Raw genomic sequence first — 27437 nt, forward strand, 5'->3', positions numbered from 1 at the left:
GGAACTGAAGATGCGGAAGAAGATCAGAGACTCCGGCGGCGTGAAGTCGAAATTATGTAAGTGGAGTACGTCGTAACCTGGGGCATTGACTTCACTATCAGTTGACGGGGCTCGGGGCCGATCCGTAGGGGGCCTATTTTCAGAATCTTAAAATTCAAATATTTTCAAAACCAAAGCCGCTAGCAACCTAAAACCAAAACAGGCAACTCCCTTAGGCATATACACTGCTGTCCAAAAGTATTGGCACCCCTGCAATTCTGTCAGACAATGCTCAATTTCTCCCAGAAAATTATTGCAACTTCAAATGCTTTGGTAGTAATATCTTCATTGATTTTGCTTGCCAAAATTCTCGTAAATAAATGCGTATATCCCGGATTTTCTATAGATTTGAACATAGAGCAGTCTAGATTCTTGGTTGAAAGCAAAAAACCGGGATGTTGTCATTCATTTTACGTATATATTTCAAGCTAAAATTACGCTATTGTGTAATCCAATATGGCGGCCATTACAAAACAAAGAGCTTTTTAAGTTGAAAATTTCTTGTACATAAATGCGTATATCCTGGAATTTCTATAGACCCTACCCACCGACGTCACAAAACCACGTGCTCGCTGTATGGTTCCGCCCATTTGTCCGTCATTTTGTCTCTGTATTAGCATTGGTTTCAATTGATCGAGGAATTTAAAATGCATTTCATGGAAGACCCGGTGCTTTCTGATGCCGTAAACTCACTGGATGTGTTGCATAAAAGGCGTTATGTGAAAAAGCTTCGTTCTATACAGTCGCCAGATCCATATTTGATGCCCAAATCGATGTTTTTCGACCCACTGTCTACGCCCTGTCTGCCTGACATCTGCTACGCTGATATTATCTTGTCCACACAAAATCAGCCTATTCTCACGAAAATTTGAAAAACTTCAAGAGCTTGGAGGCTTATAAATACTTCGTTGCTGGTTGGGTGAAACAGGTCCTCGTCCACGAAAATTCGGCAGGAATCTATCTTGTGCTTGGAAAGGTGAGTTACGAAATTTTCAATTCAAAATCTTTTGTTATTGCTAACATCCACTGTCAAGTCTAATGTATTTGATGTCGTTTGTCAATGGAGTTAAGGCTTTTAATGTTTATATGGTTTAGCGATAGCACTCTCACTACATACATACGTGTATGTTGTCGGCGATTAGCCTAGCAATGATCTTAATTGTGGTTATTTGTCAGCCCAAAACCCTCTAAGTATATCTTAAATGCATCTTACCGGATATAAAATGACTACTACATAGTCTGTGGTGATTTTTTGGTGGCCAGTTTTCACGTCGAATTGCAGCCGTCCATATCGCTCTCCTCTTTGGATCCCTCGGAATACGGTAAAACTTCAAGTCTCTCCTTCCATCTTCTCTGTTAGTGCAACCAACAGCCACACACGCCTTCACCATTTTGATTATTAATGTTAAGGAGCAGAAAAACACGCCGTAAATAGGAGGAATGTACGTAGCCGTAACAGGTTAACACTATGTTTTGACGGACAATTGGGCGGTACCATTCAGGAGAGCAGAGTTGTGACGTCACGTGGGTAGGGTCTATAGGTATGGACATAGAACAGTCTAGATCAGGGGTAGCCAACTCTGGTCCTCGAGGGCCCCTATCCAGCTTATTTTCCAGGTCTCCCTCCTCCAACACATCTGACTCTAATAATCAGAGTTGGCTACCCCTGGTCTAGATTCTTGGTTAAAGTTGAAAATTATTGTAAATCAATGCGTATTCCCCGGAATTCTTAGATATGAACATAGAACAGTCTAGATTCTTGGTAAAAAGCAAAAAAACGGGCAGTTATCATTCATTTTACGAAAATATTTCAAGCTAAAATTACTCTAAACTAAAATTAGTATTTATTAGTATTATTAAACTAAAATTGTGTAATCCAACGTGGCGGCCATCACAAAACAAAGAGCTTTTTAATTTGAAAATTCTTGTAAATAAATGCGTATACCCCGGAATTCCTACAGATATGAACATTGAACAGTCTAGATTCTTGGTTAACAGAGAAAAAAAAACGGGCAGTTATCATTCATTTTACGTAAATATATAGAGCTAAAATTACACTATTGTGTCATCCAATGTGGCGGCCATCACAAAACAAAGAGCGTTTTAAGTTGAAAATTCTTCTAAATAAATGCATACATTCCGGAATTTCTATAGATTTGAACATAGAACAGCCTAGATTCTTGGTCAAAAGCAAAAAAACGGGTGGGTAATCATTCATTTTACGTAAATATTTCGAGCTAAAATTACGCTATTGTGTAGTCCAACGTGGTGGGCATCAAAAAACCAAAGACCTTTTTAAGTTGAAAATTCATGTAAATAAATGCGTACATCCCGGAATTTCTATAGATATGGACATAAAACAGTCTAAATTCTCGGTTGAAAGCAAAACATAAAACAAAACGGGCAGTTATCGTTCATTTTACGTAAATATTTCAAGCTAAAGTTACGCTAATTTTTCATTTCTTTTTTTTTTTTTTTTTGCATGTGTGGGGCTATTTTGTATAATAATTACCTTAAATCCTCAACCAAATCACTCCTGAGATACTCCTGCCTTTAAGTAAAATTTTATCCTTTTTCCACCTAAATCCAGCGTTTGAACGCAGCGTGTTTGAGTTTATCACAGTGAAAACCAAACGCTCTGCCTGAGTCGGCCCGTTGGGGGCGCAATGCTTGTGGGAGCAGTCTTGTCAACTGATGGTGAAGTCTATGCCCAGGGACTACCTGTAATTGATTATTTCCCCCCAAATGAATCCGAATAATTCCATTTATTTAAAATCACGAATATGTTACTCTTTAAATGTTTTTTTTATATGATTTTTAATTTTTTTCTATTATGCATCTACAAAATAAAACAACACTAATACGACAATTGCATGTCAAATGGGGCCCGCAAAATAGTCCCGCGGGCCACAATTTGCCCTTTGGCCGCACGTTCGAGACCCCTGTCCTTTTTTAATGTAAAAAAAAAAAAAAAATCAAAAACAATAAAAATAAACAAAAAAAATCATAATTCGTGCATGAAAGGCTTAACCAACCGATCAAATATTCAAACTGAAAGTCCAAGTTGTCCAGTTGTGTGTTGCTCCAGTCACTCCCTGTAATGAGCCACCAAAGTCAGTTTGGGTTTGGGACAGTTTGTCAAAGCGGACGGCCGTTCGTCCGCTTCCACGGATTGGGGAGTGGCCTGGACGGAGGTAGGGACGGCGGCCGACACCCGGCGGTCCTGAAGATCCGGACGCCCGCTGCGGAAAGTCTTGGTGACCCGCGAGAAGGTCCTGAGGGTGGAGCCTCCTTCCACGGCGGAGCAGTTGAAGAAGGCTCGGAAACAGCGGTAGAACTAGGCACACAGACAAACATGGGACTGTGGATTCACTTGCTGATTAGAATTGAATGAGTTACATGGAGATAGAATAGTGCCAAAAGAAGTGAGGTTGTAAAATGAAAATTATCCTTGTAAAATGACCAACACTTGTATTTCCAAATTTTGCGTTGTAAAATAAACATGAAAAAAAAAACTCGAAGGAATAAATTGTTGTACAAGTTGTTTTTTTCTGTTTGCAAGTTTGTTTTTTTGTTCTACAGGTGTTTTTTCTTCACTACGGGTTAAAAATGACCAATTACAAGTGCACAAGTTTTGTCACATTCTTCTCGAGTTTTATGAGCCAAAAAAGATACTCGTAAGCTATTTTTAAAATTAAAAAAATACCTGTAAAATGACTAATTTTAACTTGTAAAACAAAAAAAACAACTTGTATTTCCAAATTTTGCGTTGTGAAATAAACATGAAAAAAAAAACACAATGTAAAAAAAAATTTCTACAAGAGTTTTTTTTCTGTTTACAAATGATTTTTTTTGTTCAATAGGTGTTTTTTCTTCACTACGGGTTAAAAATGACCAATTACAAGTGCACAAGTTTTGTCACATTCTTGTCAAGTTTTTTGAGCCAAAAAAGATACTCGTAACCTAGTTTTAAATTTTAAAAAATACCCGTAAAATGACTACTTTTAACTTGTAAAACAAAAAAAACAACTTGTTTTTCCAAATTTTGCGTTGTGAAATAAACATGAAAAAAACAACGCATTTTTTTCCGTTTACAAGTGATTTTTTTGTTCTACAGGTTTTCTTCACTACGGGTCAAAAATGACCAATTACAAGTGCACAAGTTTTGTCACATTCTTGTCAAGTTTTTTGAGCCAAAAAAGATACTCGTAACCTAGTTTTAACATTAAAAAAATACCCGTAAAATGACTAATTTTAACTTGTAAAAAAAAAAAAAAAAACAACAACAACTTGTATTTCCAAATTTTGCATTGTGAAATAAACATGAAAAAAAAAACACAATGTAAAAAAAAAATTCTACAAGTGTTTTTTTTTTTTCATTTATAAGTGATTTTTTTTTTGTTCGACGGGTGTTTTTTCTTTGCTACAGGTTAAAAACCACCAACTACAACTTCACGAGTTTTGTCTCCCCCTTGTCGCGTTTTCAGAGACAAAAGTCACTTGTAACCACAGACGAAAAAAACTATTTGTACATCGAAATAATCTGTTGTAAAACACAAACACAAAAATATAATTCCAAGTCGTGGTCAAAAAAGACGTACTGCTTGTTTTCTGCCGGTAATCTTTCAACAACAAAAAAAGAACGAGCCGATTAAACACTGCTGCAATGGAACTTGTAGAAACGACTCCAGTCATTACGACCGTCCACATATGAAGGATGTTTTCTTCATACGTTTCCTGAAGCCAAAAAAATGTGAACAATGGATTAACGATAAATTAACTAGAAATGTTCGGGTAGTTTTAGTTAAAGCAGACACTGTTTTTCATCTGTGTGATTTTGACAAAGATCACATCACATTGAGTAATTCCAAAAGGTTCCGACACCTTTTTCATACCACTGTAGCAGGCTAAAGTGGTTAGTACATTGGCTTCTACATAGCCTCAATGTAGCAATGCTAACGTCTTACAATGTTTGATTTACCGTATTGGCCTGAATATAAGACGACCCCCTCTTTTTCAAGACTCAAGTTTGAAAAAGAGGAGGAGAAACACTTTTTGAACACCAAATTAATTTTTATACAGAAAATAATTACAGTACATCTGAAACAAATGATTATAACAATATATTTGAGAGAAAAAGCATGTTATTTTGCCTCATTCAAATCTTAATATCTCAACATTTAAATATTTAAACTAAAGTGCAATCACATTTGTAAATGAATGGCTTCTGGTTTTTGAAATGTAATTAAACCAATCTTGTGATAAAACAACAACATTGCAATAACTGCATTAACCATCAAAGTGAAGTCTAAGTGTAACTAGTCTTGAAACAAATCTGAATAAGGAAAAACATTGCAACAAAATAATGCAAACTGGTTAAACTAAACTTGAGAGTAGCTGAGCTCTGTCATGATAGAACATCACTTCAATGATATCTGGCGCCATCTAGCGTCGTGAATGGGTATAATGTCTAGACCGCGAATATAAGACGACCACCTATTTTTCAGTCTTACTTCAATCCAAAAAACACCGGGCCAATACGGTAGATGTGTTTCCTGATTTTGTATGTCTGAACTTTAATTATATGGCGTGTCGATGACCAATAAACATCTGTGAAAGGAACTTGAGTCTCATATGCAATCAACACGCACGTGTGCTGAGTGCACGTAGCACACGCAAATACAAATTAATGCGCGCACGCGTCCATGAATCGCAGCCGGGGAAATTACCGACCTAATTTTTATTTACCGTGCGATAAATTGACTTATTGCATAGTGCGACAGGCTTAGTGACGCCCCTGCTTAGAAGTACATTTTTCTCAAAAAGTTACTAAAGTAAAAGTAACTGTAACGTGTTATTTTCTGCAACACACCAGATTGAAAAACACAGGCCTATTGTCATCAATGGAAGCGAAATGGAAAATAGTATTGAGTTTGTGTCGAAACAAGTGACGGCGAGCAGAAATCATCCTCATTGCTCTGAATGAAATCCAGTGAGAAGGTTGGTGTCCATGGATAAACGTAGTGTACTTAGTATACTCTCCCATTCCACACGTATACTTTAAGTCTACTACATTTCCCCAGGAGACGCCACGTATGGGAATGGAAGGCCGCGTAATCCGAGCGGGGAAACTGGAAACCGGGGATCCGGTCCCGCGCGGCCGTTGAAGTCTTCAACTCGCCTCAACGCACGGCGGCCATATTGACAAGCTGGGAGGAACTGAAGACTGAAAGCGCCGCGCGGCTCAAATGTCGTCCCCAAGTCGGGGAAAGGAAGCGGTCGGATCCGGGGGAAGCCACAAAGAGATGAAATCGCAGGTCGGCCAAAGGTCAGCCGCTCTGTCATCTCGGCCGTCTTTTGAAAGAAGGAGAAAAGTTTGCCCTGGCCTTTGGTGCGGTTAAATTTGCTCTTTTGCCATCTGCCCTTTTCTTTCGCTTTGATTCGATCCAATTTCATTTGGTCATCAAAAAAGAAAGACTTTCTTCTCTTTGAACTCGTCTTTGTACGTTAAATTGAAAAGCAAAGGAATCGAAGAAGTCAAGTAACTCATTTGGCTGCTGTTGATGGCAAATAGGCGCATGATCTGTTTTTGACTGGGATTGGACGTCTAGCGCTGTCCGTGGCAGTCCGTGAGTTAAATGAATAATAACCCTAATTTTCGCACTATAAGGCACACCTGACTAAGCCGATGCCCACCAAATTTGGCACAAAAACGGCATTTGTTCATAGATAAGCCACATTGGACTATAAGCCGCAGCTGTCCTCACTGTATCATGGGATATTTACACCAAAAGATATTAACCGGTACAACCTTATTTGACAGCGACATCATACGACCGACTGTCATAAGACCAAAGGAACCATCATTAAACTTTGAACCAGTTACTGCAAAGCTATATTGCTTCAAGAAGCTTCATTTGGCCATCACTGCTCCCTTGGGGAAGACAGTCAACCTCTTCTGCCACCTGCTATTGACTGTTGTCATCCAACATGCCTCTTAGCATGCATTGCAGTGCTACTAATGTAAATAACAATCGAAAATCATGTTCCGTGCTAAATATTTCTTCAGTTACTGTTCCAATTGTTTCATCAATTGCTAGTTATGGTATTTACTGACACTTTATTTGACAGTGGTGCCATAAGACTATCATTACACAATCATAATTATGACATGTCTCTGTCCTGAGCATTCATGAATGCTTATAACAGATGTCATTAAGTGTTATCCGGCAAATGATCTCACTTTTAAATGGATGCAAAAGATCCAAGATGGACAAAAATTGAGTTAGTGACATCATTTGCCAAATGACACTAAATGACATGAGCATTCAGTAATGTCCATGATAGTGTCATTTCATAATTTTGATGATCTTATGACAGTCTTATGACACCGCTGTCAAATAAAGTGTTACCTAAAAAAATCAACAAATAAGCCGCGCTGGACTATAAGCCACAGGTATCGAAATGAAGGAAAAAAGTAGTGGCTTATAGTCCGAAAATTACGGTACAATAATTTTCACACTACAAGCCACTCCTTTTTTCCTACATTTTGAATCCTGGATTTATAGTCCAGTGCGGCTTATTTGTTGATTTATTTGGGTTAACAGTGAAGGGAATAAGTACCGTTCTCGCACACACCATATAATTGTTTGCATTAGTCTAACACATGGGTCCCCAAACTTTTTCCTGTGAGGGCCACATAACATTTTCCTTCTCTGATGAGGGGCCGGGTCAGTTTGTAACAGAAAAAGTGTGACGATTGCAGGAGTGCCTAAATGTAAAAATGTATTGTTTTTCAGAAAGCCACAATCAAATAACCCTGTCTGAATTCTTCACGGAACAAAAGAAAATAATATAATATAATATAATATAATATAATATAATATAATATAATATAATATAATATAATATATAATTAGGGGTGTCAAACGATTAAAATTTTTAATCGAGTTAATTACAGCTTAAAAATTAATTAATTGTAATTAATAGCGATTCAAGCCATCTATAAAATATGCCATATTTTTCTGTAAATTATTGTTGGAATGGAAAGATAAGACACAAGATGGATATATACATTGAACATACGGTACATAAGTACTGTATTTCTTTATTATAACAATAAATCAACAAGATGGCATTACCATTATTAACATTCTGTTAAAGCGATCCATGGATAGAAAGACTTGCAGTTCTTAAAAGATAAATTTAAGTACAAGTTATAGAAATTTTATATTAAAACCCCTCTTCATGTTTTCGTTTTAATAAAATTTGTAAAATTTTCAATCAAAAAATAAACTAGTTGCCCGTTATTGTTGATGTCAATAATTACTTACACAATGCTCATGGATGCTGAAGCCTATCAAATCAGTCACACCCAAGCGCCAGCAGAGGGCGGCAACACTCAGTAAAAACACAACAAGTAAACCTTTCACTGTGCTGTCATTTTAATCTGTTTGAGGGGGGCATTTGTGCGTTAATTGCGTCAAATATTTTAACGTGATTAATTTAAAAAATTCATTACCGCCCGTTAACCCGATAACCACATGTCGTGGTCCTTCTTTTTCCTTTAATTTGCCCCTAATTTGGAATGAGCGACGACAAGCTAAAAGTGTTGAAATCCATCTCTATCTTTAAAACGATGCTAAAAAGCATTCTGATCAGTAAATACTAGGGCTGTCAAAATTATCGCTTTAGCGGGCGTTAATTAATTTTTAAAAATTAATCACGTTAAAATATTTGACGCATTTAACGCACATGTCCTGCTCAAACAGATTAAAATGACAGCAAAGTGTAATTTCCACTTGTTACTTGTGTTTTTGGGTGTTTTGCCGCCCTCTGCTGGCACTTGGGTGCGACTGATTTTATAGGCTTCAGCACCTATTTGCATTGTGTAAGTAATTATTGACATCAACAATGGCGGGCTACTCGTTTATTTTTTGATTGAAAATTTTACAAATTTTATTAAAACGAAAACATGAAGAGGGGTTAATATAAAATTTCTATAACTTGTACTAGTTATTATCTTTTATTTATTTTCTATAAATTTTTATAAATATTTATATATTTTATTTATTTATATATTTATATATTTTATTTATTATTTTTATTTATCTGTTAAGAACTACAAGTCTTTCTATCCATGGATCGCTTTACCAGAATGTTAATAATGGTAATGCCATCTTGTTGATTTATTGTTATAATAAACAAATACAGTACTTATGTAATGTATGTTCAATGTATATATCCATCTTGTGTCTCATTTTTCCATTCCAACAATAATTTACAGAAAAATATGGCATATTTTATAGATGGTTTGAATTGCGATTAATTGCGATTAATTACGATTAATTAATTTTTAAGCTGTAATTAACTCGATTAAAAACTTTAATCGTTTGACACCCCTAGTTAAAATATTTGACGCATTTAACGCACATGCCCCGCTCAAACAGATTAAAATGACAGCACAGCGTCATGTCCATTGGTTACTTGTGTTTTTTGGTGTTTTGTCACCCTCTGCTGGCGCTTGGGTGCGACTGATTTTATGGGTTTCAGCACCATGAGCATTGTGTAATTATTGACATCAACAATGGCGAGCTCCTAGTTCATTTTTTGTTTGAAAATTTTACAAATTTTATTAAAACGAAAACATTAAGAGGGGTTTAATATAAAATTTCTATAACTTGTACTAACATTTGTCTTTTAAGACCTACAAGTCTTTCTATCCATGGATCGCTTTAACAGAACTGGCAGGGTGGCTGCCATCCCTCCCACTTCAAACGGATTGGACGTCTAAGTGATAAACTCATTCCAATTCACAACAGAAGCTTGTTTGTCTGTTTATTAGTTGTTTGTAAAATATCCTAGATTGATTTCCATACCAATGTATCGATAAGCGTTGTATCGCCATCACTGTTGGGCACGTTACTTTAAAAAAGTAATTAGTTATAGTTACTCACTACTTCTTCCAAAAAGTAACTGAGTTAGTAATTTAATTACTCTACAGTAAAAGTAATTAGTTACCAGGGAAAGTAACTATTTCCGTTACGTTAAAAAGAAGTTGTTGTATGTCAAAGAATTTGAAATTTTCAGAGCAGTATTCGAATCAGTTGAATAGAGAAGAACAGACAGGTAGTTGTGTTATAGAACCTTGTAATATTTATTGCACCTCACCAGCAACAGATTTATCCTACCTTTGAATTGCAACAAAAATAAACAGATTTGAATTGCTTACCACACATGTCGACAAAAGCTTTGCCCCGGGACATAAATTACACTTTACATGCACGTTCTTTCCTTTAATTTCGACCAACTTGAAATAGTGTTTATATCTTCACCTCGTAAAGACTCTGCCATCATATCCCTCTGCATCTGTTTTTCCGTGTGTGTGTTTGCCGCACGCGCTGTTCCGGTTTGTGTGTGAAAACACCGGGTCTGGAGTACATGCGCGATTAGGCTCGAGCGTTTATGTCACAGAATGGGGGAATCACGTGAGATTTGACAACAACGCAGCCATATTGGAAGCAGGTGTGGCTTGCTGGTTACATCACGGCGTTATTTATAATGGCGGTATTCCCAACATTGATCGCCATATCGTCAGATCATCGGAAATCGTATCGTATCGTGAGGTACCAAGAGGTTCCCACTTCTACTGCCAACCCTCCAACTTCAAATAGATTGGACGTCTATCACTCCCAATAGCTAGATAACTCTGTCATTATAACTGACAATGATAGACATCCAATCTTGAATGAGTCTATAACCAGTATTGGACGTCTATTGACGTCAATAGCAGACCATTCAATTCCATTCAATTTTATTTGCATAGCCCTATATCACAACAAGGTTGTCTCAGAGGGCTTCAAGGAGTCAATTTGATACACAGTCAGATACAGTAGATGTGTTAAAGATCATATCACGCTGAAAGCGCGATGCTATTTTCATCGAAGAAGGCCGCACTTCATCTCCGCGGTTGTCAAATAATGTAAAACCCGCGGAAAGCGCAGTCCGCATACATTTACACTCTGGTATTGTGTGGGTGCGCCTTTTTTTGCGAGTTCATCCGACCTCCGTGTCACTCCCGCGTAGGAATCGTTAAAGGCAAACCGACCAAAGCGCTAATGAGACCCAAAGCGTAACTCCAGATGCGCTTGTCAAGAATACACGGAGACCATTTATCACGAAAAAATCATACGCGCAACGTACAGGCTGTACTAAGAGATAAGATAGTGTACTGTATAAAAATGTCACGTCTGAATGTCACACCACCGAAAGTAATGGCGTATCCGTAGCGGCGTGCTCGCGCGTGCTTGAGGTTTCTCGTGGGGATAAAATAAAAAACAAGGGGGGGTTTTTGCGATGTGTGGAAAATGTGGAAAGATTGACGTCACGCCGATTCGAACGAGACGTCTCAGTGATGTATATCAGCAATGTGTTTCTTCAACTCAATGAGACGAGAGGTGAATGAGGATTGTGGTTTGCGGAATTTGAATTGTTTTTCCTGTCCGCTTTTATGGTGCGCCGCACATCCCAAACATTTTGGTAAATTCACACCATTTTTACTTTATTCCTGTGGATTTTGGGGGCGTTTCCAGGTCCCTTTATGATGATCTTGGGGTGTTTCTAGGTCACTTCCTTTGCATTCAGGGGCAAATTGAGGACATTTGGGGGTGTTTTTGTCAAAAATAATGAACACCATTTTGAAATATGATAATGTTGAAATGGGTTTCATAAATGAATTTTGTTTTATCAAGTTTTGACATAAAAAAAAAAAATCACTGATAAAAAAAAAAAATGGATTTAAAATGGACTCTTTTGTTGTATTTCTAGTCAAAAATGATTTTTGGTTTCAAATTTTAGGGGGTCAGAAATGTTTATTTCTTTTTTTTTTTTTTTTTTTTTTTTGTGTTAAAAATGATACTTTTTGGGGACAAAAATGTACGGTATTTCCTCTGTCCAAAATGTAAAAAAAAAAAAAAATTGGTTAAAAAAAATTTATTTATTCATTTTTATTTTTTTTTTAAATTAAAAATGACAGTTTTTGAGGACAAAAATGTACGATATTTCCTCTGTCACAAATTTCCCAAAAAATTGTAAAAAAAAAAAAAAAAATGGGGGGGGGGGGGGGGTTAAAGTTTTTTGGGGCCGTCAAAAATATTTCATTTCTCCAAAACGTCTTTTTAGTAAAAATGTTGACGTTTTCGTCAAAAATATGTTTTCGGGGTTTTTTTTGGGGGGGGGGGGCAAAGTTTATTTGTCCAAAATGTTTGCTTTTTGTTGTTTTTTTGGTCAAAAATATACGTGTTTTCAGTTAAAAATGTTTTTAGGGTCAATAATATTTGTTTTCTTTGTGAGAAATGTTGGCTTGGGAGGAAAAATTGTTGGTGTTTTCAGCAAGAAATATTTTTGGGGACAAAAATGTATTTCCTTTGTCCAAAATGTTGGGTTTTAGGTCAAAATTGTTGGTTTTTTGCTTAAAAAAACAAGAATAATATTGTATATTAAAAAATGAGGGGGGGGGTTACTGAGAGACTTACCAAAATATATTTTCTTTGTCCAAAATGGTGTCGTTTTGGTAAAAAAAAATGTTGGTGTTTTAGTTTAAAAAAAAAAAACATTTCGGGGAAGGTCAAAAAAGTTTATTTTCTTGGTCCAAAATGTTTGCTTTTAGTTTTGGAGGGGGGGGTTCTCTTTTGGTATAAAGTATATATTTTTTCTCTGTTAAAAATGTTTTGGGGGGTCAAAAATGTCTTTGTACAAAATGGTTGGCTTTGAGGTCAAAACTGTTGGCTTTTTGGTAAAGAAAAATAATTTTGGTGTCGAAAAAAAATTGGGGTAGCAGTGCTTACTGAAATACGAACTAAAATATATTTGTCCAAAATGTTGTCTTTTTGGTCAAAAATGAGTAGGTGTTTAAAATATATATATGTTTGGGGGGGGGGGGTTCAAAAATGTTTATTTTCTTTGTTCAAAATGTTTGCTTTGATTTTTTTTGGGGGGGGGGTCAAGTGTATTGTTTTTTTTGGTCAAAAATGTTTTGGGAGGTCAAAAATGTTTGTTTTCTTTATACCAAATGTTGGCTTTTAGGTAAAGATTTTTGGCATTTTGGTCAGAAGTGTTGCTGTTTTCAGTTAAAAATGTTTTGAGAGACAAAATGTTATCATTTGTCACAAATTTTGGGTTTTAGGTCAAAATTGTTGGCATTTTAGAAAAAAATATATATATATTCGGTGCTTTGGGATGTGTATTTTCTTTATCCAGAATGTTGTATTTTTAGTATAAAATGTTGGTCTTTTTGTTAAAAATATTTTTTGGGTGGGCATCAAAAATGTTTATTTTCTTTGTCCAAAATGTTGTCTTTTTGGTCAAAAATGTTAGCGTTTGGGGGGGTCGAAAATGTTTATTTTCTCTGTCCAAAATGTTTGCTTCGAGTTTTGTTTTGTTTTTTTGGGGGGGGTCAAAAGTATTGGTGTTTTCAGTTAGAAATGTTTTGGTGGACAAAATGTATATCCTTTGTAGCAAAATCTGGGTTTTAGGTCAAAATTGTTGGATTTTTAGTTTTTAAAAAATGGTGTTTTAGGTTTGGGTGGGGGTGTTAAAATGTATTTTCTTTGTCCAAAATGTAGGGCTTTAGGTCAAAATTGTAGTTGTTGGTTTTTTGGGTCAAAAATATTGGTGTTTTTGGTAACAAATATTTGGGTTTGGGAGGGCAAAAATGTTTACTTTTTTTTTATACAATTTTGGACAAGCGAAAGCAATCCAAGCCCACCTGCTTGTTCATAAAGATGTAAATGAAGGGGTTGACCACAGTGGAGGACTTGGCCATGAGCGACGGAACCACGCTGGCCTCCGGGCTGAGCGCCTCGCCGGGCCCGAAGGTGGACATCAGCGCCACCACGCCATAGGGCAGCCAGCACAGCAGATAGCAAGCCACCATGGTCACCACCATAGCCAGCACCCGCTGCTCTCTCCGACGCGTCACCACAGAGCTGGCGCTGCGCACCTGCCATGCACAAAAAAAAAACATCTCAGTCCATCTTTTAAGCTTTTTTTTTTCTCCCCTCAGCAAATGAGTCCGCCGGGACCTTCTACTCGCGCTTCATTTCTTCGCTAGCGTTCCGTAGAAATTGCTCACTTAGATTGGAGCCGATATGTCGCCCTTAAGAAGTGGCAGAAATCAATGGTGGTCAGATTGATTGATGGACATCCCATGTTGCTTGCGCTGCAGTAGATTTTTAACTCATTGGCTGCCAAAGCGTGTTCTTACATTGAGCGCACTGTAACTTGCACATCAATAACCTTCCGATCACCCTTCATTTTAATTCATGCAAGGGTGTAGGTTTGCATAGGGACGGTAGGGACATAACACCACCAATTTTTAGGGATGCTCAAATTGTCCCGACCAACTTTTAACCCGTTAATACCTGCAACATGAAGCAATTGTCAGAGAATCCCAAAACGTAAAAAATAAGGTGCTAATGGTACTTTTTTCAAATTTGTAGAAAAAGAAAAATCAAAATGAATATGTGTAATAAGCGCTCTAATATCTATAACCCTAGCTAAATTTAGATTTTTTTTCCTCATGGAACCTGCAGATGCATGTGTTGACTTGCATTCATCTTTTTTTTTTTTTTTAATTTCAAAATTCTAAATTAGTCTCATAATTATGAAATTCTGAGTGTATCAAATATGATACACTATGCTAGAAGGGGTAAGCAAGCTTATTAGCGTTACATAATGAGTTCAGTTATATAGGGAATTTAGATTGTCTTCCCATAAATTGTAAGGATAGAATTGACATTATATTATGTTCAGATTTACCTTTACCCCCTTTCACTTTCTGAATGTGCTGGTCCATTTTTCCCCCCATCAAAAGCACGTTTGATTGGTTGATGACTAGAACCCCCACATTCACACAATCCCAACAGAAATACATGTCGACATCCCGCCTCCTTCGCCCCCTTTGAAGAGGAGGGATGTTAGAAGGTTTTTTCGGCCAGCAGTAGCCACTTTAAGTAATGTAAAAAGACGTCAATGTTGTGAAGGTGGGGAACACACCACTAATTTTGCAACTGAAAGTCCGACCTGCATCAGAGTTAGCATAACATTAAACCGTGTGAACTTGCTAACCTGTAAAACTCGAGTAGAAAGCTGTTTAGTGACGTGTCTTTGTGTAGTTTTTCTACTGTTAACGTTAATCCAACTGTGCATGTATTCCCTAATTAAAATGTATGTATTTTCTATCTCTTATCATCAGTGTTGGGAGTAACGCCGTTATAAATAACGCCGTTACTGACGGTCAAAAGCGGTGCGTCACTTACTCTGAATAAATTGAAGAAACTACCAGCCGTGTCGAGTCGACTCTCTGCTTTGTTGATTTGTCATCCAAGACTTGGGGTGCGTTCAGGTTCGAGAATAGCGCACATACTTCTGACTCCAAGCTGTTTGTCCCTGCTCATTCAATTAGACAATGCTTTCCAAAGTTTGGTAACATTTCTGTGTTTGCTACACCTGATGCTAGCCTCGTTCCCATCTCCCACTGTCAGCCAGCAATAATTTTGCTTCCATCGTGAGGACGGCAGGCGCTTTGAAGGTGACGTGAATTGTCGGGAAATGAGCCTACCTAAATGCAGCCCCTTGAGAGATGCGATGGAAGTGATTGTGATTGGCTGAGGGTTAGAGTCGTGTCGTGGTAAGCCAATCAGAGCCGGTGATTTCACAAGCAAAACGGAACAGCGCGTGCGGCAAACACACAAACGCAAAACAGATGCACAGGGTCGGGATGGCAGAGCATTCAGAAGAAAAATTGTCCTTTAAGAGTTGGAGATATAGACACTATTTCAAGTTTGTCGAAATTAAAAGAAAGAACCTGCATGTAATGTGTAATTTATGTCACGGGGCAAAGCTTTTGTCGACATCTGTGGTAAGCAATTCAAATCTGCTGAAGCACCTAACAAGTTAACTACCTGTCTGTTCTTCTCTATTCCACTAACTTGAATACTGCTCACAAAATTTCAAATTCTTTGACATACAACAAGTTCTTTTTAAAGTAACGGAAATAGTTACTTTCCCTGGTAACTAGTTACTTTTACTATAGAGTAATTCAGTTACTAACTCAGTTACTTTTTGGAAGAAGTAGTGAGTAATGTAACTAATTACTTTTTTAAAGTAACGTGCCCAACACTGCTTATCATTAAAAAAATATTGTTATTTGCAGCCGATGCACATTTTTTTAAAAAACCCCACCCCCTCCAAAAAAAAAAACAAAAACACAGCCACTGTAAATTTCCCTTATATGAAGCAAGCATTTTGAAAAATGACTTTCTCCCATGAAAATAGTTTTATAGTAACGTTTTTTTCATTTCTACGTAGGAACCAGCTACAGTGCCCTCCATAATTATTGGCACCCCTGAAAAAGATGTGTTTTTTAGCTTCTAATATTTTTTTTAATTCAAATAATATGGGACCTTAATGGAAAAAAAGAGAAAAATCCAACCTTCAATACAAGTGCATTCATTCAGTGGGGAAAAAATCCCACATAAAGAAAAAATGATTTGACATCAAATAATGTGTGTCACAATTATTAGCACCCCTGGTGTTAATACTTTGTACAACCCCCTTTTGCCAACAAAACAAGGTCTGGGGACTGAGATGGCCATGGGAGGTGCTTGATTTTGTGTCTGGTGAACCATTTCTGTGTAGATTTGGCCATATGTTTAGGGTCATTGTCTTGCTGAAAGACCCAGTGATGACCCATCTTCAGCTTTTGGGCAGGGGGCGACAGATTTTGATTTAAAATGTCCTGGTATTTCAAAGCGTTCATGATGCCATGCACCCTAACAAGGTTCCCAGGCTTCAACTGGGACCGTGTGCTTTGGTCAGATGAGACCAAGATTGAGCTTTTTGGAACCAAACACTCTAAGTGGGTCTGGCGTGCCACGAAAGATGCGCATGCTGAAAAGCACCTCATACCCACTGTTAAGTATGGGGGTGGGTCAGTGATGCTGTGGAGCTGTTTCGATTCCAAAGGCCCTGGGAACCTTGTTAGGGTGCATGGCATCATGAATGCTTTGAAATACCAGGACATTTTAAATCAACATCTGTTGCCCTCTGCCCAAAAGCTGAAAATGGGTCGTCACTGGGTCTTTCAGCAAGACAATGACCCTAAACATATGGCCAAATCTACACAGAAATGGTTCACCAGACACAAAATCAAGCTCCTCCCATGGCCATCTCAGTCCCCAGACTTTGTTTTGTTGGCAAAAGGGGGTTGTACAAAGTATTAACACCAGTGGTGCTAATAATTGTGACACACATTATTTGATGTCAAATCATTTTTTTCTCTATGTGGGATTTTTTCCCCACTGAATGAATGCACTTGTATTGAAGGTTGGATTTTCTCTTTTTTTTCCCACTAAGGTCCCATATTATTTGAATTTAAAAAAATAAAAATAGAAGCTAAAAAGCACACCTTTTTCAGGGGTGCCAATAATTGCTGTATATGTGAAAAATGTACCCAATCTATTTGGTCTTACTAATGTCCCGTCCCCAGCAAAAAGTGTACATGCAGGTTATGCTGTTATAGCATCCCTACCAATTTTGAGACCAAACATTGGCTGCCATTGACGGCGATAGACGTCCGATCCATATAAAACTGACATTTACAATCAATCCCATTTGACTGGGAGGAGTTAGCCGTTATTACAATGAACAAAAATAGGAGACTTTTTAACTCATACACTGACATTGACAGCTATATACGTCCAAATTCCAATATGACTGCGCAGCTGGCAGCGATCGAATGACCAAACGTGACAACCAATCGCTTTGCGTGCGGTGTGGACTGGTCACCATGGTAACAGACGGTGATAAGGAAATCAACTGCCTTATGCAAGTTATCACCTGCCAATCATGACAAACAATTACAGCGGGGGGCGCACTTTACTTTTCGTTTGTTTGCACTGTAATAGAAGTGAGGTACTTGTCAGGTTTTCAAGCTGCACAGCAGGTCCGCGAACAATGAAGATGACAAAATAAATGTTAAATAGGCAGGTGGGTTTTTGTCTGAGCTGCCAATCAAAGATGGACAATAAATACAACGATTTACTTTCAAATTAGAATGACAAATTGAGCTCATGCACATCAATCAAAGAATATTGAAAAAGAAAACTAGTGTTAATATACTCTATATACATGGAATCATTAAAATGTTTACAAAGCTAACAAATGAATGACATTTACTAAAAATGACCATATGAAAAAGCTAATAATAAAAGTAAAGCAAAACGTAACAAAACTTAACTAAAATATGTAGGCAAACTTGAAAAGAAAAATATTAAAATCTAGGTAAAAATATAAACTATTATTAAAAGGTTTCCCTTTTACTGCAACTTTCTATATGTAGATGTCACTGCCATTGACAGCAATAGACGTCCAATCCATTTCGTGCCATCAATGTGGTATCAGTTGAAAACGATGTATTGTTGATGACTAGTAATGACTAAACGATGCTGACTTTTTTTTTTTTAATTAAATAATATCGAACATTTTTTTTTTTTTTACAAAAACCCAACATATTTGACAACAAATAAGCAGTGTTCATTTGCCCTTCTGAGAGGAGGATTGGACGTCTATTTCCGTCACTGGCAGCCAATGAGTTACTACACATGTACAGGATATACAGTGGTATGAAAAAGTATCTGAACTTTTTGGAATTTCTCACATTTCTGCATGAAATCAACATCAAATGTGATCTGCTCTTTGTCAAAATCAAACAGATGAAAAATCAGTGTCCACTTTAATTAAAACCACCCAAACATTAATAGGCTTTCATATTTTAACGACAATAGTATGCAAACAATGACTTAAGGGGGAAAATAAGTAAGTGAACCATCACATTTAATATTTTGTGGCCCCCCCCTTTGGCAGCAATAACTTCAACCAGATGCTTCCTGTAGCTGCAGATCAGTCTGGCACATCGATTAGGACTAATCTTGATCCATTCTTCTCTATAAAACTGCTGTAGTTCAGTCAGATTCCTGGGATATCTGACATGAATCGCTGTCTTTAGGTCATGCCACAGCATCTCAATGGGGTTCAAGTCTGGACTTTGACTTGGCCACTCCAGAACGTGTATTTTGTTCTTCTGAAACCATTCTGAAGTTGATTTACTTCTCGTTTCGGATCATTGTCTTGTTTCAGCATCCATCCTCTTTTTTGCTTCAACTGCCTGACAGACGACCTCAGGTTAAACAGATAAACTTTTGAATTCATTCTTCCAATAATGACTGTAAGTTGTCCAGGCCCTGAGGCAGCATAACAGCCCCAAATCATGATGCCCCCTCCACCATGCTTCATGGTGGGGATGAGGTGTTGATGTTGGTGAGCGGTTCCATTTTTCCTCCATACATGACGCTGTGTGTTACTCCCAAACAATTAAACTTTGGTTTCATCAGTCCACACAATGTTCTGTGGAGTTTCTAAGTACCTTTTTGCGAACATTAAATAGCAACAATTTAGACAGCAGTGGCTTCCTCAGTGAAGTCCTCAGTTGAACACCCTTATTGGCCATAGTTTTACATACAGATATGTTGGACTGTGCCAGTGATTTCTGTCTTTTGCAGACATTCTAAGGTTCCTTTTTACCTGTCTGAGTATTCTGCGCTGAACTCCTGGCATCATCTTTGGTGGACAGCCACTCTTTGGGAGAGAAGCAAAAGTGCCAAACTCTCTCTGCATTTTTAGACAACTTCTCTAACTGTCGATTGATGGACATCCAGACAGTTAGAGATGGTTTTGTATCCTTTCCCAGCTTTATACAAATCAACCATCCTTTCTTCAGACAGCTCTTTTGACAGAGCCATGATGCATATCAGACAATGCTTCCCATCAAGACAATTCTTACCCGGTGTGTGTTTTATAGTGGGATGGGCAGCTTTAAACCACTCACTAGTGATTGGGTAGACACCTGACTTAAAATGTTTGGTAAAAATTGGTTTCAATTGCTCGTTAAGTCTCCTTAGGCAGAGGGTTCACTTACTTATTTTTCCCCATTTTTGTCATTGTTTGCATGCTATCCTCATTAAAATATGAAAACCTATAACTGTTTGGGGGGTTTTAGTTAAAGAAGACACTGTATTTTCATCTGTGTGATTTTGAAAAAGATCAGATCACATTTGACAGTGATTTTATGCAGAAATGTGAGAAATTCCAAAAGGTTTAAATAATTTTTCATCCCACTGTATATACATATACACATTAGGGCTGCCAAACGATTAAAATTTTTAATCGAGTTAATTACAGCTTAAAAATTAATTAAGCGTAATTAATCGCAATTCAAACCATCCATAAAATATGCCATATTTTTCTATAAATTAATGTTTGGAATGGAAAGATAATACAAGATGGATATATATATTCAACATGCGGTACATAAGGACTGTATTTGTTTATTATAACAATAAATCAACAAGACGGCATTAACATTGTTAACATTCTGTTATCCATGGATCCATGGACAGAAAGACTTGTAGTTCTTAAAAGATAAATGTTAGTACAAGTTATAGAAATTTTATATTAAAACCCCTCTTAATGTTTTCTTTTTAATAAAATTCGTAAAATTTTCAATCAAAAAATAAACTAGTAGCCCACCATTGTTGATGTCAATAATTACTTACACAATGCTCATGGGTGCTGAAGCCTATAAAATCAGTCGCACCCAAGCGCCAGCAGAGGGCAGCAAACTCCACAAAACACAATTAACAAGTGGGCATTTGACGGTACTGTCATTTAAATGTGTCTGAGCGGGGCATGTGCGTTAATTGCGTCAAATATTTTAACGTGATTAATTTTAAAAAATTAATTACCGCCCGTTAACGCGATAATTTTGACAGCCCTAATACACATATAAATAAACATCTATATATACATACATACATACAATAGAGATCTACCAATATGGATTTTTCAGGACCGATAATCGATTGAAATCTTAAAGCATGTTTATTGAATGCCTTTGTGGCGTGGTTCAGTGGTAGAGTAATTGTTCTCCAACCCAGATACTTCCGGTTTGATTCTCCATCCTGATGACCTCGTCAACAAGGGTTGGACAATAGTTAGAAAATGTTGGAAATAATGTAAACATCTAACATTTTGACATCATAATCATTGAACCTAATTGTGAAAGAATAACATGAGGAACATTCTAATGAAGTTGAGCATCTCGTATGGCCGGCACAATCCCCAGACCTCAACATCACTGAGCATTTAAGGACAGTTTTAGAGATTCATTTAAGATGCCGACTTGGTCTCTAAAAGAGTTAGAGGGTATTCTAACTGAAGAATGGCTTAAAATTACTTTGGAACCAATTCACTAGTTCTTTGAATCAATACCTCGGAGAATTGAGGCTGTAATTGCCTCAAAAGGCAGACCCGTACCATATTTAATTAGTTTTTGTTGATTTTTTTAAGGTGTTTCCATTATTTTGTCCAACCCCTGTTAGTATCCTTGAGCAAGATACTAAACCCCACGTTGCTCCTGGTGCTGCGGTCACCAGTAGGGAGATGATGATATTGTGTGAAATGCTTTGAGGGCCTCAAAAAGGTGGAAAAGCGCAATACAAGTGTAACTCAATTTACTATTACCATTTAACCTATTAGAGGATGGGGTGAATACTAGAGCAGGAGAGAGCAGTGTGGCTGCATCGGAGCTGAATAACCCAGTTTTACATTGATATTTTCATATTGGTCAGTCAGATTTTGTTTTTTAAAAAAGTCAGATAACGATATATGACAAATTTCCAAATATCGGCGTCGATAATCGGTCTATCTCTAGTACATACATATGGCGGAAAACACTCAGGTGACTTGAAGTTCCGCTCTGAGACCCCCAATTTAGCCAACTTTCAGAATTGTCCGATATGCATGTGTGATAAATCATTGGAAAGCTTAAAATCTCAATTTTCTGGGGGAAGAAAAATTTTGAACAGGAGGGCTTTTTTAAAATGTTTTTTTAAACAGCAAAACCCTATCTGGAGGTGATAGCACGCGGGAACAGAATTACAGACGCCATGACTTTAACGAGATATTATCGCGTACTTACCTCTTTTCGATCCAAAAACTCCATGTAGCATGGATCACTGAGTGTCAAGACACAGCTGTGAATGGCCACAGCTGGATTTTTGGGGGATTTCATGGGTGAAACATGGTAATATAACAAGGGTTGCTTTGCAGAAATCGCAGACATCAAGGAGTGGTCGAGATGTTCATATTTCATATATTTAACCTTTTAAACGTTTTTTTCAACTTTTTTTTTGTTTGGATCGATTATTTATCATCTAACATATCGGAGAAAATGCGACAATAACAAAAAAAATACAATTAAGCGACATTTATGAGGTACACATCCGTGACTTTTTTACAGACGCCATTTTTTTTTCATTGTGACATAATTTGTTTAAAAAGTTTAAAACATGTGAGTGAATAATTTTTTTAAGTCTTTTTTTTTAAATGAAATATGAGACATCATTTAATGATTTGAGGCTAAAAACGACAGACATTTTGAATAACAAATATCATGAATTACCTTCGTTTTATGGCTGGGTTGAAACAAAAGCGGTTGCGCAACGTCTGTAAACGGGGGTTTTCAGGGTAAAACGGACAAATTAAAAATAGTTCGGGGGCTTAATGCACCATGAATCTGCTATGGCAGCATATAGACATATTGTTCTATCAAACACAACAGTTGTTTTCGCTTAAAATACAGCCGTTTCTTTTAAAGAGGAGTCCAAGAGCAGAAACTGCTTTTTCAGTCTTGTCTGTGTTTTCTGCCATATATATATATATATATATATATATATATATATATATATATATATATATAGCGTAATTTCCAGAAGATAAGACGCACCTGACTATAATCCGGCAACCACCAAATTTGACACAAAAACGGACTGGACTATAAGGTGCGGCTGTCCTCACTGTATTATGGGATTTAATATATATGGTTATAGACGTATATATGGTAATATTCATAATCAAAAGATATGAACCGGTACCACTTTATTTGACAGAGGCATCATAAGACTGTCATAAAACCAAATGAACCACCATGAAGCTTTGACCTAATTAGCTGCAAAGCTTCATTGCGTCAAGAAGCTTCATTTGGCCATCACTGCTCCCTTGGGGGAGACAGTCAACCTCTGCTGCCAACTGCTGTCAACACTGTTGTCGTCCAAAATGCCTCCTAGCATGCATTGCAGCGCTACAGATGACAATCAAAATTCATGTTCTGTGCTAACTATTTCTTCAGTTACTGTACGGTTTCATTAATTTCTAGTTATGGTATTTGTAGGGGTGTAACGGTACACAAAAATCTCGATTCGGTACGTACCTCGGTTTTGAGGTCATGGTTCGGTTCATTTTCGGTACAGTAAGAAAACAAAATGCAAAATATGAATGTGCTAGTTGCTTTTTTACACACCTTTGTGCTTTCAACAATAGGAACATTAGCCTATACAAAGCTAGAATTCTGCTCAAAAAGTAGCGAGTATATTAAAGATAATCCAACAGCAATTTGCCTTTCAGACCCCGCGTATTGGTCACCTTTCTTTTTGAAAGAAAGAAGAAAAAAGAAGTCCTAAGCTAAAGAGAAAAGCAATCCCAATGACAAAGATTTTAACATGTATTTTACAAATGAAATGCCCCAATTAGTCTTTTTTTTTTCTTATGAACGGTTTTCAAAAGTTTTATTGGTGGATTTTCTCAAGTTAAAGCGCCACACAGAAATTAATAAATTTAATTGTGTAAGCAGATCTGTGTATTATTCTTATTATTTAATTACATGTGTTTTAGCTCATTTCAATTTATTTTATTTAAATGGGCTATTATATATTTCATTATGTGTTTATATTTTACAAATGTGATGTAGTATTCATTTCAATTGTATATTTTATGTTGTATAACTTAAGTTCCTATGTGAATATTAGTTCCTACTTGTTTTGTTGTGGTAGTTTTGTATTGAACACGGGGCCGTGTTGGTTATTATTATAGCAGAGAAGACAGCAGTTAATCAACAAAGACAAGTCAATTGTGCCCCGATCTACCACTGAAGAGATCTGATGGACTCAAAAAGTGGGTTACGATTGCATATAAGTTTGAAAATCGACCGGATCTACCATATTTTTACACGAGTGATTTCCGGTCTGCCCGATCCTAGCTACTGGTAATAGTATTGACGCAGGAGGGTCACGTCTCGCGTCAAATAATAAACTCTGCCGTTCTTTTCGCGTGCGTCGTGTTGAGCCGCTTCTGGGACACGTCTAACACGCGGCCGCACTGCGACCGGTGTGCATTGGCTGATTGACTTTAACGCCCGTGTTTCACTGCGCTCTCATGGCAGTCACGTTGTCGCGCATTTGACGTTTCTGGGTTATACTGTCCTACCATGTTATGGTAGAGAAGACAGAGTAAATATAATCTACACAAAGAAACTGTAACCCGATCGACTCACAGCCTCGAAAAGTAAGGGTTACATTACGTCAGAAACTCGTTCGGTACGGCACCGCTCCGAACCGAGCACCACGTACCGATACGGTTCAATACAAATACATGTACCGTTACACCCTTAGGTATTTGTTAACACTATTTGACAGTGGCGCCATAAGACTGTTAATAAGACAATCTTAATTATGACATGACACTGTCATGAGCATAAATAAATAAATGCTTATAACAGATGTCATTTACTGTCATCGGTCTTATATGTCTTATGGCACTCTTATGACGCCAATGTCAAATAAATCGTTACCTATTAACCCAAATAAATCAACGAATAAGCCGCTCTGGACTATATGCCGCAGGATTCAAAATCAGGGAAAAAAGTAGCAGCTGATAGATCCAAAATTACGGTACATACATATACAGTACATACGTACATAAACAGAAGAGGTGGGTAGAGTAGCCAAAATTTTTACTTAAGGAAGAGTAGTGTTACTTCAAAATAATATTACTCAAGTAAAAGTAAAAGTAGTCATCCAAAAATGTACTCAAGTACAAGTAAAGAAAAGTATTTTGTCAGAATACTCAAGTAATGAGTAACATTGTGAGTAACTGATTACGCTGTTTGATTTTTTTTTTTTTTTTTTTTAAACAATTGTATTATTTTTTTTCTCAGCATAACGTTATCTATATGATGGGAGCGCTGCCACCCCTCCCCCCACACCTGAACGCCCTCCCTCCCCTGGCTGGCTGGGTGGGGGCCGTGGCCCTTGGTTTGCACCCGCGCGGCATTTTCCGCTCGTCTGCTTGGCTGTCGTGTGCTTGGTTGGGCTCGGTGCAGCTGGTTGTGATTGGCCGTGCTCGGGTGGGGGGGTCCTGGTGCCGAGATTGGCGGTGGGGCGGCGTAGGGTCGGTTGCCAAGGGGCTTACACTCACAAGGGATTCACACGATTACTGGGTTCTAGATCACAGTGCTGATTTGTGTACACTCTACCCCTCCAAATCACTTAACTTATAGTCTCCCCCACCACACCCCTTCTTTCCCTGGTCAACAGGCCCCCCCACATGGTGTCAACCGGAAATACATCTAGCTGACGATAGCACAAACGTATTAATAGTTAGTGTAGGCGTTCAATGTATTTCTTGTTGTTGCTTTTCTTTCTTTTCTTGTGTTTCTTTTTCTCTGTTCCCCCATTAACCATTCCTGTTCGCTGCTTTATCATAATAAATGAGGTAAGTTGAATGATCACAATGGGAGTATGTCATACTCTCAGTGTGAAACATTACAACTGTTCAGACCAACCAGACACTAAGATTTCCATTCTCCGTGTCAAACAGCTGAACAGGACAGGTTTTTTAAAAAATAATTAAATAAATAAATGAAAAATTAAAAACAAAATACAATAAAATAAAACCAGCATTAAGTACAGAAGCTGTAACACCACAAACATGCGAAATAGTACAGAAATCTTTGAAAAGAAAGTATATTGGTTATCGTCTTATTTCTGAAGACACTTTGTTTCCAGAAAATGTGGAATTCATTCCACCAGTGTAAATGTTATTGTATTGTTGAGAGAAATAAGTACTGCCTTTGATACAGCTAATGTTTTTGCACCTTCTTGTGAAAAACAGTATCTCAAGGTCAGCTGTTTGTTGTATTGGCATGTTAAGAAATAAGTACTGCTTTTAAAGTGGTTAATGTTTTTGCGTTTTCTTGTATTAAAAAAAAAAAAAAAAAAGAAAGTTTAAGAGCAGCTTTATGGGCATGTTTCCATCGTTCCTGTTGAATTAATAGGACATTTTAAATAAATAATGGACATAAATTTCTTTGGCTACTATATTAATTAGTAATGTACGATGCATCCATAATCATGATAACCGTGATCATCGTCAATAATCGAATTGTAGCAATCGGAATCGAATCAAATTGTGGGGTGCCTAAGATGGCACACCCCTAGTTACTACCCACCTCTGATACACAGTATATACATACAGTGGGGCAAATAAGTATTTAGTCAACCACCAATTGTGCAAGTTCTCCCACTTGAAAATATTAGAGAGGCCTGTAATCGTCAACATGGGTAAACCTCAACCATGAGAGACAGAATCTGGAGAAGAAAAAAAAAAAAAAAACAGAAAATCACATTGTTTGATTTTTAAAGAATTTATTTGCAAATCATGGTGGAAAATAACTATTTGGTCAATACCAAAAGTTCATCTCAATACTTTGTTACGTACCCTTTGTTGGCAATAACGGAGGCCTAACGTTTTCTGTAACTCTTCACAAGCTTTTCACACACTGTTGCTAGTATTTTGGCCAACTCCTCCATTCAGATCTCCTCTAGAGCAGTGATGTTTTAGGGCTGTCGTTGTGCAACTCCCTCCACAGATTTTCTATGGGGTTGAGATCTGGAGACTGGCTAGGCCACTCCAGGACCTTGAAATCCTTTTACGAAGCCACTCCTTTGTTGCCCTGACTGTGTGTTTGAGATCATTGTCATGCTGAAAGACCCAGCCACATCTCATCTTCAATGCCCTTGCTGATGGAAGGAGATTTTCACTCAAATCTCTCGATACATGGCCCCATTCATTTTTCCTTTCCACAGATCAGTCGTCCTGGTCCCTTTGCAGAAAAGCAGCCTCAAAACGTGATGTTTCCACCCCCATGCTTCACAGTGGGTATGGTGTTCTTCGGATGCAATTCAGTATTCTTTCTCCTCCAAACACGAGAACCTGCGTTTCTACCAAAAAGTTCTATTTTGGTTTCATCTGACCATAACACATTCTCCCAGTCCTCTTCTGGATCATCCAAATGCTCTCTCACGAACCGCAGACCAGAGGTTGCGCTAGACTTTTTCGTTGTCTGTCATTTTGACTGACAGGGTCATAAAAATCCGGTCATAATC

At 37.4% G+C, this 27437-nt stretch overlaps 1 protein-coding gene across 1 annotated transcript in view; it reads right to left on the reverse strand.

Moving 5' to 3' along the window:
- Positions 1–1990: 1990 nt before the first annotated feature.
- The window catches only part of tmtopsb (teleost multiple tissue opsin b), a 46925-nt gene continuing 21478 nt past the window's right edge, over positions 1991–27437 (reverse strand). The window contains exons 3-4 of the mRNA XM_057824456.1: positions 13805–14038; positions 1991–3376 (exon numbers count right to left, since the gene is read on the reverse strand). Coding sequence (XP_057680439.1) covers positions 3128–3376; positions 13805–14038 — 483 coding nt within the window. The 3' untranslated portion in view covers positions 1991–3127. The remainder of the gene's footprint in view (positions 3377–13804; positions 14039–27437) is intronic.

The sequence above is a fragment of the Corythoichthys intestinalis genome, chromosome 20, assembly GCF_030265065.1.
Source record: "Corythoichthys intestinalis isolate RoL2023-P3 chromosome 20, ASM3026506v1, whole genome shotgun sequence".
Classification (NCBI taxonomy): domain Eukaryota; kingdom Metazoa; phylum Chordata; class Actinopteri; order Syngnathiformes; family Syngnathidae; genus Corythoichthys; species Corythoichthys intestinalis.